Here is a 14,618-nt window from a genome sequence, read left to right as displayed (position 1 = left end):
TAGGAAGCTGGCATTTTAGGTGTCTAAACTGATCTAATCATGAAACAGCTATAACTATTCTATTTGCTAGAATGACCACCAAGATCACATTTAAATGCCCATATACAATATATTTCAACGCTGCTCTAACCTTAAACACCTACTTGGTCTTTTCAGATATTAATGAATGCCTGGAAGGAGAGTTCTGTTTCCCACGTGGAGAATGCCAGAACACAGAGGGGTCCTACAAATGTGTGTGTGCGGAGGGCTATGTCACTACCCCTGATGGTTCATCATGTGTCGGTATGTTCAGAAATATTACAATCTTGCCACGAGTTTCTAGTATTAATCTAGACTTCAGGGTAGGATTGAGTACCATGCTGTTATGGGACATGTCCGCATTGTGGTTTAAATGTACAAACACTCCAGGATAATATTGCTGCATTTTTTGGACTGAACATGTGACCACGGCTGTAGAGATAATTACAGAACATCACTAACGGCAAAAAAATATGCGCTCTTAATTGAACTTTACTACAGCCAAGGTACACGATTCTATCTGAAGAGTATAGTCAAACAGGGCGTGCTCCCACACTGGTCATAGATCACTCAAGGAAGAAAAATGAGATGCCAACATTCGTGTATCAATAAGACACCTGTCTTTATTTAACTATGACTGTTGGTGGTGTACCAAGGGCTCAGTACTTACTTACTGTTTACAATTATATAAAGAGAGAGAAGAAAATACCCTTATGTGACGCACATAATGTTTTTTTCTTCTCTTTATCTATCTGAATAGTCCCTGCTGATGGAATTTGTAACACAGGGCGGGATGTACTAAGCAGAAAATGCGGTAAACCCCCTGCGGTAAACTCCCCTGACTCCTGGGGCTGAATCCCGGAAGTCAGGCTGCCGCTGCGCATCGCGGAGGACAGCTCTTAACGGAAGAGCTGTCCTCCACAATGCTGATCGCATATGTAAGTATTGTAAACAGTGTCGGACTGGAGCATGAAGGGCCCGCCGGGGGTATGCAGTGGTAGGGGCCCATGATTAGAGGTGTGGCCAGCCTCCAAAGGGGGTGTGGCCAGCCACCACAGAGGTTTGGCTAACCATTATAGAGTACCTGGTCTGGACTCCTTGATAATTTATATAGTAATTAATGCTAGCGCATGCATGATAATGTGCCAGATTAATGACAGCAATGTACTGCAGAGAATACATCATAATCCTGTGCAGTATAAGGTAACATATGTATAATATATCATTCAAGTGCACAGTCTAGAACCTGATCCCTAGAGGAGGAGGCCCCCCCCCAGGCTGTGGGGCCTACCGGTGGTTTCCCCTGTACCCCTGTGGGCCAGTCCGAGCCTGATTGTAAATATGCGATCAGCATCATGGCGATGGGCGGTGATGTACATTAGTACATCCCGCTCACAGTATTATGGGCGGATGTGCAGAAGATTACAGTGCCAAACATGGCCAGAGGAGTAAAGACTATTACCATTAATACATTGTGATTTTTAGAGAGAGCATTCACAAAGTCATAGGGCTGTAAAGAGGAGATTAGTTTGGAGTATGTTGAGAGGGGATGACGTTAACATTACTAATATTGTGTTAATAGTAATAAATGTAATTTTATGTTCTGTAAAAAGACAAGGATGAGTGTCAGCAAGGAAGCCTTTGTCAAGGAGGACGGTGCACCAACACCGTGGGGTCTTTCCAGTGTGTTTGTCCAACTGGTTTCAAAGCCAGCTCTGACAAAGCCAACTGTGCAGGTGAGTTACAGAGGAACCTGTACTCAGGAAAGGTTATGAACTTTAGTTCTTGCTCTATGAGTAGTTCCATTTGATCCAACAAAATAATACACATTCTGTATGTTCCTCCAGATATTGACGAGTGCGAAGAGAGAGGGGCGTCTCTTTGTGGGACGCAAAGCTGTGAAAACACACTGGGGTCTTATAGGTGTATTGCAACTTGTGATAATGGGTACAAGTTAACATCATCTGGTGACTGCGCAGGTAAGAAAATAATGTGTGACCTGCCACCATTATCTCTCCATTCTCACTCTGTTATGGTACTCTTTGATATATGGCTTGATACGTAGGGCCTGAATCAGACTTAATCGCTGTTGGTACATAGGGCGACCGATTATCAGTCGACATTGCATGCGTATGGATCGTAATGCACACGCGTGAGGCCAAACTGCATAAGAATACAGTGGGACGATGTAATGGCTTGCGGGACGGCCGGAGCTCAGAGTCTTCGGCCGAACTCGTACGTTTTTCAAAGCAGCAAACGTTTAAAAGGCAAAACCTGAGACTCCGGCCATCTCGCAAGCCATTATATCCGGCCCAGTGTCTTTTTTGGTCGTTAGGCGTAAGCAAGTTGATTGACATGAAGAGGGCTTTTGTGGGTGGTTACTGCCTATTTTCTGGGAGTGTCAGGCAGGCGTGCCCAAACCTTTTCAGGGAGGATGTGTGACGTCAGCTCCGGCCCCGGTCAGCCTGATTCTCTCGCAGTGTAGGAGTAGGTCCTGGGCTATGCACAGACTGGAAATATCATTCGAAGGTGAGTGAGTTGTGAGAGGATTTCCAGCTTACCGGCGTACGCAAAGCTTTTCACACGGCTTCACTCTGTTTGGGCGGTGACTATGTGATCACAAACCTCTGCAACTTCGCAGAGGAGCACTCAGGTCTGAATCAGGTCCATAGTCTATTCATTATGTTCTCATTCTAGGACTACTGACATTTAGGAGGGAATTACATTACCCCCAGTAATTTTTCAGAACAAAAAAAGGGTTTTCCCTCGATATCTCCCCAATCTTTCTCTTTGGGCAATTCAATTATAGACGCTTTTTCCCCCCCAAAAAATTACCCATTTTCAGGCAAAATCACACAGACTCCATGATAAGTTCATGGACCTATGTGTTTTGGCATCCGCGATCGCCTATAGCAGGTGAAACAAAATCCCTGATAAGTGCCACGTCATGCTGACTTCAGTGCTAATTGGATATCAATGTTTACAGAAAAGCTTAATGTAGGTCATTCCATGGAGCCTGTAAGCACAAGTACTGCCATTGCACTTCCCCATTTTTAGATCATAGGCAATCCATTGTGCTTGCTTATGAATATGTATGCAAGCCAGTTAATGATATACTACATGCTCATTGTCTACATGTCCATTAAATTTTGATGGTATAAATCTGCAGTATGCGGAACAGCATTTGCACAGTGAGGTATATAACTTGGTATTTCCACATTTGCTACAGATATCAATGAGTGTGCTAACTCTACAATCTGTGGGGACAACGCCATCTGTGAGAATCTCATTGGCTCCTACCGATGCATGTGTGACTGGGGTCACGAGATGTCCAGAGAGGGGCAGAACTGTGTGGGTATGTCACTTCTTCCAAATATGTATAGAAATGAGCTGAATGCCTGCATTTGAGCTGGATAGAACGAAACATAGGTCCTCACTTCATTGGACATTTTATTATTATTATTGTTTATTTATATGGCACCACAAGGGTTCCTCTGCGCCTTACAAAGTACATAAACAAAACAACAAGACAATGACTTAGGGGGGTATTCAATAGGCTGCGATAATGCAATCCGCGATCACGGCTAATGTTGTTACACCTATCTCCCAAATAAAAACAGCTTATTGCAGACTGCGTGCTCCCGGGGTTTTTTTGCACCTATCCTATTGCAATAAGGCGATAATGGGATTAGCGCAATAATTCTAGCCGGCAAAACCAGAGATACATATAGGAGAAAATGGGGAAGTGTGCTTGTATCCTTAAAAAAAGCCAAACTAAAATAGGAAAACATGATAGAAGTCTGTTAGTGACCATAATAAAACTATTTGGTATAATTACATTTGATCAAATGACTGTTATATGCATTTTATTTACATATGTGAACAAATTATAGAAAGCTATTTTTTTCCAGCAAAATAAGTGCTCTCATTAAATTTGTGGTACTGAACAATGGGTATAGCTATACTGTATATATGGGTAATTTTAGGGGACTTAAAAAAAAAAAGTGGAAACGGACCGATTACTGTGACCTGCACTCACAAAACACCCCAATATACCTGTCCCATAACTTGTACCCCAATTTCCATCACTTTGCATTTTTTTACCCTAAAAATTACATCATTATTGGCCAATTAAAAATAATTAAAAACATCTAAGTGCCTAATGTTTCATTCAGGGGGGTGTCCCAGGGGTTCTGGACCAAATCCTTATATTTTAACCTTAAAATAAGGATTTTGCACTACTTATCCCCTGCTCAGAGATGGTGAAGAGAAATTGGTGATAAGCCCTTTGGAGACTTTATGCCGATAACCTTTCGCAGCTAATTGAATACTAAATTATCGCAAATGCGATAAAATATCGCGAAACCAATTGTAAAGTACAACGGAATATGCTGCGCTATATAAGAAACTGTAAATAAATAAATAAAAGCGCATTATTGCTGCTAATTGGATACCACCCTTACAGTACAAGACAATGTAGGACAAGTACATGGTATATATAACATTGCTGCATCAGGGGATGTGACACTGAAATTAGCATCAGGGCGGCAGAAACCGAGGGTTAGGCGCCGTCGTAGGGAGTATGGAATAGGAGAGTTGTAGAGGGCTCTGCTTTGAGAGCTTACATTCGGAAGACCATCTAAGGCTGAGTTTTATAAGTTCTGTGCTTTGTCCCAAAAAGGGTCTTTTCTTGGACATACTGTATACACTAAATTTACAGAAAATTACCCTTGTGGACACCTTTTCTCCAGCACTCTTGGTTGTACATTAAAGCTTACTTATTGTAGCACAGTCACTTATGTGTTTTGTTAACTCAAAACATATACAGTAGTAATACACAGGTGGGTAGCCCAGGTCTCTCGCTTATTCCCACTCATGTCTGTCTTGTGGGTCTAAAACTAGTTAAATAGTGCGTTGAGAGGCATAGTTTTCAAAAGTAGGATGAGCATCTCCATGGAATGGAAGAATCTTCAAAAGTGGATGGTCTGTAAGAAGTAAAAAACAAAACCTAGGGTGAAGTGCAGAGATTTTTGAAGTTCAAGTGTCAAGATTTGTCATGTATAGTATCCTAACTCAAGTCCAGGGGTGGGAATTGTGAGAGCGGTGGGAATAATGAAAGAATAGTTCATTAGAGACCAGAATTCTGGGTTATAACAGAGTATGATTAAGCGCCAACCAACTTTTGCACAAGTCCTAGACCTAGAGTTTCACTTTGGATCTTGTGATGGTCATACTATGTAGTCTGGGATGGCCCCAGAAAGACTGCACAAGGGTCATTAAACTATCATCTGGAAAAAAAAATAAAAAAATCCTGAAATCTTCATTGCATGAATTTCCAAAAAGTCTGAATAACAGATACTATATTGTGTATCACTATGGGACATGCTAGTCTGGTTCTGTTAAAGTGCCCCCCCTGTACCCCTCACGACCCCCCTGTTTTTTTGTTTTTCTTTTTTTATCTCTGACTTGTTTCCCCTGGGGTAGGGTTTCCATAATAATCCATTAAACTAGGACAACACACAGGTTCTGTGGCTGATTAAAAGCAGATGAAATGCAGGTTTGAATTTAGCCAGCTGCAGAACCTGTGTATACATCCCCCTACTTTGGTTGCGAGACGTCCAGAATCTTATTCGTGCATTTGTTTGGGGATGCAAAACACCCAGGTTTAAACATGACATTTTATTTAGGAGAAAATATCAAGGGGGGCAACAACTCCCACATATTTCTAACTACTACCATGTAGTACATTTGAATAGGATTCTGGAATGGTCACGTGCTAAGGATCGCAAAGAATGGGTTCTTCTGGAGGAGGGATGCCTTCCACACTATATCGAAATTGCACCTTGGCTTCCTATCCTCCCGAGGGTTACCCACCCCACGGTCTCCCCCACGCTTAAATTATGGGCCACGTTGAGATCTCAGAGCCATATATCCTCCAAATGGTCCCCTTTAACCTCATTTCTCCATAACTCCGAATTTGTTCCGGGTCTCCACGGGACAGCTTTTGCTGCATGGGCAGAAGCCGGGATTTTCAGGGTCGGTCAGCTGGTGAGTTCGGGTAGGGTGCGCTCATTTTCAGATGTTCAGTCTCATTGGAACATACATAGTGCTGAGTTTTGGAAGTTCCTGCAGGTTCATCATTTCATAACATATTCAAAGAACCTTTCTGATATAACTAGGGATCTCACCGGGTTCGAAAAACTATGCATTTCTCCTAGCTCTCCCACACATACTATCTCACAAATTTATGCGCTTATCATGGAAAACTTTTTTCCGCAACCTCCTACGTTCATGGCTTCCTGGGAGAAGGAACTGCCAGGGCTACCTACACAGATCAAATGGGATTCCGTATTTCGTATCGCCCAAGCGAGCTCTTTATGCTTATCGACATTAGAGACCCTCTATAAACTCATATATAGGTGGTATAGGACTCCTCTGGTTCTTAATAAAATGTTCCCCTCCCTCTCGAATCTGTGCTGGAGATGTAGAAATGCCCCAGGGAGCTTTGTGCATATTTGGTGGGATTGCCCTATTATAATTCCATTTTGGGCAGAGGTATTCAAGTGTTCTGAACTGATAGTGGGGGATGTGATCCCGAAAGACCCGGGATTTTGGCTCCTCAACCACACCTCCGCAGGGGCGCATTCCTATAAACATTCCCTATTGAGACATCTTAGCAACGCAGCAAAAGCGGTTATTCCAACTCTTTGGAGATCCACCTCACCACCCTCGATTAAATTATGGTTTTCAAAGATCGATTACTTTTTAGACATGGAAGACCTTATCTCCTTCTCATCTGGGAAAACCGTTAACTACACAGCTATCTGGTTTCCCTGGTACGACTTTAAAGAATCTCCTGTATATCGGTCCTACATGGCTACATAACCCCCCTCATATTCCGTGTAAGGTGTCTTTCTAATATGTCTCAGATCCCTAATTGATAAAGTTCCCCCCCTTATCTTCCAAGGAACTCGTCCTTTCTGCGCAGACACTCTCACCTGCCTTTCCCCTTCTCCTTTTTTTCTCTCTCTTCCTTCTTTTCCCTCTCTCTCTCTCTCCTTTCCTATTTTCCTAAGCTGTTTTATTAAAATGTTCCCCCTCTAAATGTTCTGATGTTGTAAGTTATGCAGACAACTTATTTCCATACTTTGGGTGCTTCACACGTATTGTACTGACATATATGATATTTGATGATTTTGTCCCCTCCTTTGGAAATGTATTGTTGTAATGATCTGTCTGCTGCCTTGCTTAATAAAAACAGTTTACGTAAAAAAAAAAAAAAATCATCAGAGAGATAGCAAAAACATTAGGTGTGGCCAAATCAACTGTTTGGAACATTCTTAAAAAGAAAGAACGCACCGGAGAGCTCAGCAACACCAAAAAACCCGGAAGACCACGAAAAACAACTGTGTTGGATGACAGAAGAATTATTTGGTGAAGAAAACCCCTTCACAACAGTTGCCCAGATCAAGAACACTCTCCAGGAGGTAGGTGTATATGTGTCAAAGTCAACAATCAAGAGAAGACTTCACAAGAGTGAATATAGAGGGTTCACCACAAGATGTAAACCATTGGTGAGCCACAAAAAAATAAGATTTTAAACCTACCGGTAAATCTTTTTCTCCTAGTCCGTAGAGGATGCTGGGGACTCCGTAAGGACCATGGGGATAGACGGGCTCCGCCGGAGACATGGGCACTAAGAAAGAACTTTAGGTATGGGTGTGCACTGGCTCCTCTCTCTATGCCCCTCCTCCAGACCTCAGTTAGAGAAACTGTGCCCAGAGGAGACGGACAGTACAAGGAAAGGAATTTGTTAATCCAAGGGCAAGATTCATACCAGCCCACACCATTCACACCGCAAAACTAGATATACGAACCAGTTAACAGTATGAAACAACACAGCATCAGACCGAGACTGATGAAAACTGTAACATAACCCTTATGTAAGCAAAAACTATATACAAGTCTTGCAGAAGTAGTCCGCACTTGGGACGGGCGCCCAGCATCCTCTACGGACTAGGAGAAAAAGATTTACCGGTAGGTTTAAAATCTTATTTTCTCTTACGTCCTAGAGGATGCTGGGGACTCCGTAAGGACCATGAGGATTATACCAAAGCTCCCAAACTGGTGGGAGAGTGCGGATGACTCTGCAGCACCGATTGAGCAAACATGAGGTCCTCCTCAGCCAGGGTATCAAACTTGTAGAATTTTGCAAAAGTGTTTGAACCCGACCAAGTAGCAGCTCGGCACAATTGCAATGCCGAGACCCCTCGGGCAGCCGCCCAAGAAGAGCCCACCTTCCTAGTGGAATGGGCCTTAATCGATTTTGGTAACGGCAATCCTGCCGTTGAATGAGCCTGCTGAATCGTGTTACAGATCCAGCGAGCAATAATCTGCTTTGAAGCAGGAGCGCCAACCTTGTTGGCAGCATACAGGACAAACAGTGCTTCTGTTTTTCTGAGCCTAGCCGTTCTGGCTACCTAAATTTTCAAAACCCTGACCACATCAAGGGACTCGGAATCCTCCAAGTCTCGTGTAGCCACAGGCACCACAATACGTTGGTTCATATGAAAAGATGAAACCACCTTAGGCAAGATTGAGGACGGGTCCGCAATTCCGCTCTATCCATATGGAAAATCAGATAGGGGCTTTTATGAGACAAAGCTGCCAATTCCGACACTCGCCTAGCCGAAGCCAAGGCTAACATGACCACTTTCCAAGTGAGATATTTTAATTCCACTGTTTTCAGTGGTTCAAACCAGTGCGACTTAAGGAAACTCAACACCACGTTAAGGTCCCAAGGTGCCACCAGAGGTACAAAAGGAGGTTGAATATGCAGCACTCCCTTCACAAAAGTCTGTACTTCTGGGAGAGAAGCTAATTCCTTCTGAAAGAAAATGGATAGGGCCGAAATCTGAACCTTAATGGAGCCTAATTTTAGGCCCAAATTCACTCCAGTTTGTAGAAAGTGAAGGAAACGGCCCAGATGGAATTCTTCCGTAGGAGCATTCCTGGCCTCACACCAAGAAACATACTTTCGCCATATACGGTGATAATGTTTAGCTGTCACGTCCTTCCTAGCCTTTATCAGAGTAGGAATGACCTCATCCGGAATGCCCTTTTCCGCTAGGATCCGGCGTTCAACCGCCATGCTGTCAAACGCAGCCGCGGTAAGTCTTGGAACAGACAGGGCCCCTGTTGTAACAGGTCCTGTCTTAGAGGAAGAGGCCACGGATATTCTGTGAGCATTTCCTGCAGATCCGGATACCAGGCCCTTCGTGGCCAATCTGGAACAATGAGAATTGTCTGTACTCCTCTTTTTCTTATTATTCTCAACACCTTGGGGATGAGAGGAAGAGGAGGAAACACATAGACCGACTGGAACACCCACGGTGTCACTAGGGCGTCCACTGCCACCGCCTGAGGGTCTCTTGACCTGGCGCAATACCTCTGTAGTTTTTTGTTTAGGCGGGACGCCATCATGTCTATTTGGGGCAGGCCCCACTGACTTGCAATCTGTGCGAAGACTTCCTGATGAAGTCCCCACTCTCCTGGATGTAGATCGTGTCTGCTGAGGAAGTCCGCTTCCCAGTTGTCCACTCCCGGAATGAACACTGCTGACAGTGCGCCTACATGATTTTCCGCCCAGCGAAGAATCCTGGTGGCTTCCGCCATTGCCACTCTGCTCCTTGTGCCGCCTTGGCGGTTTACATGAGCTACTGCGGTGATGTTGTCTGACTGGATCAGAACCGGTAGGTCGCGAAGCAAAGTCTCCGCTTGACGAAGGGCGTTGTATATGGCCCTCAGTTCCAGGACGTTGATGTGGAGACAAGTCTCTTGACTTGACCAAAGACCTTGGAAGTTTCTTCCCTGTGTGACTGCTCCCCAACCTCGGAGGCTCACGTCCGTGGTCACCCGAACCCAGTCCTGATTGCCGAATCTGCGACCCTCCAGAAGGTGAGCACTCTGCAGCCACCACAGGAGAGACACCCTGGCCCTGGGGGACAGGGTGATCAACTGATGAATTTGTAGATGTGACCCGGACCACTTGTCCAGTAGGTCCCATTGGAAGGTCCTCGCATGGAACCTGCCGAAAGGAATGGCCTCGTAAGACGCCACCATCTTTTCCAGGACTTGAGTGCAGTGATGCACAGACACCTGTTTTGGCTTCAATAGGTCCCTGACCAGAGTCATGAGTTCCTGGGCCTTTTCTATCGGAAGATAAACCCTTTTCTGGTCCGTATCCAGAATCATGCCTAAGAAGGTCAAACGGTTCGTAGGAACTAACTGTGACTTCGGGATATTGAGAATCCAGCCGTGTTGCTGTAACACCTTCAGTGAAAGTGACACGCTGTTCAACAACTGCTCTCGTGATCTCGCTTTTGTTAGGAGATCGTCCAAGTATGGGATAATTGTGACACCCTGCTTGCGCAGGAGCACCATCATTTCCGCCATTACCTTGGTGAAAATCCTCGGGGCCGTGGAAAGCCCAAACGGCAACGTCTGAAATTGGTAATGACAATCCTGTACCGCAAATCTTAGGTACGCCTGATGAGGTGGATATATGGGAACATGAAGGTATGCATCCTTTATGTCCAGGGATACCATAAAATCCCCCCCCCCCCTTCTAGGCTGGCGATGACCGCTCTGAGCGATTCCATCTTGAACTTGAACCTTTTCAAGTATAGGTTCAAGGATTTTAAATTTAAAATGGGTCTGACCGAACCGTCCGGTTTCGGGACTACAAATAGGGTTGAGTAATACCCCCTCCCTTGTTGAAGCAGGGGAACTTTGACCACCACCTGTTGAAGACACAATTTTTGAATTGCATTTTAAACTATCTCCCTTTCTGGGGGAGAAGCTGGTAGGGCCGATTTGAAAAACCGGCGAGGAGGCATCTCTTCGAATTCCAGCTTGTAACCCTGGGAAACAATTTCTATTGCCCAGGGATCCACCTGTGAGTGAACCCAGGTGTGGCTGAAAAGTCGAAGACGTACCCCCACTGGGGCGGACTCCCTCAGCGGAACCCCAGCGTCATGCGGTGGATTTTGTAGAGGCCGGGGAGGACTTCTGCTCCTGGGAACTAGCTGTGGTTGGCAGCTTTTTCCCTCTGCCCTTACCTCTGGCAAGAAAGGACGATCCTCGTGCTCTCTTGTTTTTATTTGACCGAAAGGACTGCATTTGATAATGTAGCGCTTTCTTAGGCTGTGAGGGAATATAAGGCAAAAAATCTGATTTACCTGCCGTAGCAGTGGAGACCAGGTCCGATAGACCTTCCCCAAACAATTCCTCACCCCTGTAAGGCAAAACCTCCATATGCCTCTTTGAGTCGGCATCACCTGTTCATTGTCGGGTCCATAGGACTCGTCTAGCAGAAATCGACATAGCGTTGACTCTAGAACCCAGCAGGACAATGTCTCTTTGAGCATCTCTCATATATAAGACAGCATCTTTAATATGACCCAGGGTTAATAAAATGGTATCCTTATCCAGGGTATCCAATTCCGCCGATAAGTTATCTGTCCACACTGCTACAGCACTACAAACCCATGCCGACGCTATCGCCGGTCTGAGTAAAGTACCAGAATGTGTGTAGATGGACTTCAAAGTCGTCTCCTGCTTGCGATCAGCAGGATCCCTGAGGGTAGCCGTATATTGGGCTGGCAGTGCTACCTTTTTGGATAAGCGTGTCAACGCTTTGTCCACCCTAGGGGAGGATTCCCACCGTATCCTGTCCTTTGCCGGGAAAGTATACGCCATAAGAACCCTTTTGGGAATCTGCAGTTTCTTGCCTGAAGATTCCCAAGCTTTTTCACATAACTCGTTAAGCTCATGAGAGGGGGGAAAGGTTACCTCAGCTTTCTTTCCCTTAAACATGTGTACCCTCGTATCAGGGACAGAGGGCTCATCAGTGATATGCAGTACATCCTTTATTGCAATAATCATATATTGAATATTTTTAGCCAATCTTGGCTGTAACTTTGCATCATCGTAGTCGACACTGGAGTGTCGGTATCAGTGTCTACTATTTGGGATAGTGGGCGCTTTTGAGACCCCGAAGGTCCCTGCGACATAGGGGCAGGCAGGGGTTGACTCCCTGCCTGTTCCCTGGCTTCAGCTTTGTCCAACCTTTTGTGCAATAAATTCACATTAGCACTTAAAACATTCCACATATCCACCCAGTCAGGTGTTGGTGTTGCCGACGGAGACACCACATTCATCTGCTCCACCTCCTCACTAGGAAAGCATTCTACCTCAGACATGCCGACACACGCGTACCGACACACCACACACTCAGGGAATCCTCTTATCTGAAGACAGTTCCCCCACAAAGGCCCTTTGGAGAGACAGAGAGTATGCCAGCACACACCCAGCGCTGATGACCCAGGAAAGAAACACACTATATGTTTTACCAAGATAGCGCTGTAATATCTGTTTTTCGCCAAATTATGTGCCCCCCCCCCTTCTTTAAAACCCTCTTTCACCGTGGATAAGCAGGGGAGAGTCCGGGGAACTTCCTCTCAGCGGTGTGCTGTGGAGAAAATGGCGCTAGTGAGTGCTAAGGAACAAGCTCCGCCCCCTCATTGGCGGGCTTCGGTCCCACTTAAAATTTCAAAACATGGTGGGGGATCTCTCTTATATACAGTGCCCAGCCTGTATATAAGGTTATTGCCACCTTTTTGAGGTCCATATTGCTGCCCAGGGCGCCCCCCCTGCGCCCTGCACCCTTACAGTGACTGCCGTTTGTGTGTGCTGTGTGGGAGCAATGGCGCTCAGCGCTACCGCTGTACGTTACCTCAGTGAAGATCTGAAGTCTTCTGCCGCCTTTGAAGTCTTCTTTCTTCACATACTCACCCGGCTTCAATCTTCCGGCTCTGCAAGGAGGACGGCGGCACGGCTCTGGGACGAACTGCGGGATGTGACCTGCGTTCCATTCCCTCTGGAGCTAATGGTGTCCAGTAGCCTAAGAAACAGAGCCTAACATTAAAGTAGGTCTGTTTCTCTCCCCTCAGTCCCTCGCTGCAGGGAGTCTGTTGCCAGCAGGCTCTCTGAAAATAAAAAAAAAACCTAACAAATACTTTATTTTTCAGGAAACTCAGGAGAGCTCCCTGTAATGCACCCAGTCTCCACCGGGCACAGTAATAAACTGAGGTCTGGAGGAGGGGCATAGAGGGAGGAGCCAGTGCACACCCATACCTAAAGTTCTTTCTTAGTGCCCATGTCTCCTGCGGAGCCCGTCTATCCCCATGGTCCTTACGGAGTCCCCAGCATCCTCTAGGACGTAAGAGAAGCAGGAAGACCAGATTAGAGTTTGCTAAACAACATCTAAAAAAGCCTTTACAATTCTGGAACAACATCCTATGGACAGATGAGACAAATATCAACTTGTACCAGAGTGTTGGGAAGAAAAGAGTATGGAGAAGGAAAGGAACTGCTCATGATCCAAAACATACCACCTCATCAGTGAAGTATGGTGGTGGTAGTGTCATGGCGTGGGTATGTATGGCTGCCAATGGAACTGGTTCCCTTGTATTTATTGATAACGTGACTGCTGACAAAAGCAGCAGGATGAATTCTGAAGTGTTTCAGGCAATATTATCTGCTCATATTCAGTCAAATGCTTCAGAACTCATTGGACGGCGCTTCACAGTGCAGATGGACAATGACCCGAAGCATACTGCGAAAGCAACCAAAGAATTTTTTAAGGCAAATAAGTGGAATGTTATGCAATGGCCAAGTCAATCACCTGACCTGAATCTGATTGAGCATGCATTTCACTTGATGAAGACAAAACTGAAGGGAAAATGCCACAAGAACAAGCAGGAACTGAAGACATTTGCAGTAGAGGCCTGGCAGAGCATCACCAGGGATGAAACCCAGCGTCTGGTGATGTCTATGCGTTCCAGACTTCAGGCTGTAATTAACTGCAAAGGATTTGCAACAAAGTATTAAAAAGTGAAAGTTTGATTTAGGATTGTTTAGTTTGTCCCATTACTTTTGGTCCCTTAAAAAGTGGGAGGCACATATAGAAACCGTTGTAATTCCTACACCGTTCACCTGATTTGGATGTAAATACCCTCAAATTAAAGCGGAAAGTCTGCAGTTAAAGCACATCTTGTTTGTTAGAGCCCAAAATATGAGAATTGTGTCGATGTCCCAATATTTATGGACCTGACTATAGGTCTGTAAATGGCACAATTGTGGATATCTTTGCCTATTAAATATTTTATTACTACTATTCTAGTCTATAGTGTGTCTCTAAGAAAGGGGCTTTCATGGATAACTAAACTGATATACATGAGGAGGCAGGGCCGTCTCCAGGCACATTCCAATAGAGCGGCCGAACATGGCGCCCTAGCTCTAGCCACCATATTGGAGCCTGCCCTGGAGCCGGGTCCCTGCAGCAGTGTCCGTCCCGCAGCCCGCCTCCCACTGTATCCCACAGCCCCCATGTAAGCGGCGCCATCCCGTGAGCCAATCAGAGCTCGCAGACTGGCAGCTAAGGCCCCTGATTGGCTGCCGGACCGCAAGCTTTGATTGGCTCACGGATCAGCACCTAATTGGAGCTAGTCACCGCCGCCGCCCGCCGGAGACTGAGG

General features: G+C 45.5%; 1 protein-coding gene across 3 annotated transcripts in view; it reads left to right on the top strand.

Moving 5' to 3' along the window:
• LTBP4 (latent transforming growth factor beta binding protein 4) overlaps nucleotides 1-14,618 on the top strand; it is a 411,741-nt gene that overhangs the window by 348,169 nt on the left and 48,954 nt on the right. For all 3 annotated transcript variants that reach the window (XM_063937673.1, XM_063937672.1, XM_063937671.1), the window contains 4 exons: nucleotides 157-282; nucleotides 1,632-1,754; nucleotides 1,866-1,997; nucleotides 3,248-3,373. In XM_063937673.1, the coding sequence (XP_063793743.1) occupies nucleotides 157-282; nucleotides 1,632-1,754; nucleotides 1,866-1,997; nucleotides 3,248-3,373 (507 nt within the window). The remainder of the gene's footprint in view (nucleotides 1-156; nucleotides 283-1,631; nucleotides 1,755-1,865; nucleotides 1,998-3,247; nucleotides 3,374-14,618) is intronic.

Source organism: Pseudophryne corroboree, chromosome 8 (assembly GCF_028390025.1).
Source record: "Pseudophryne corroboree isolate aPseCor3 chromosome 8, aPseCor3.hap2, whole genome shotgun sequence".
In the NCBI taxonomy this organism is placed as follows: domain Eukaryota; kingdom Metazoa; phylum Chordata; class Amphibia; order Anura; family Myobatrachidae; genus Pseudophryne; species Pseudophryne corroboree.
The sequence above is the reverse complement of the archived record's forward strand: the minus strand, read 5'-3'. Positions and strand labels throughout refer to the sequence as shown.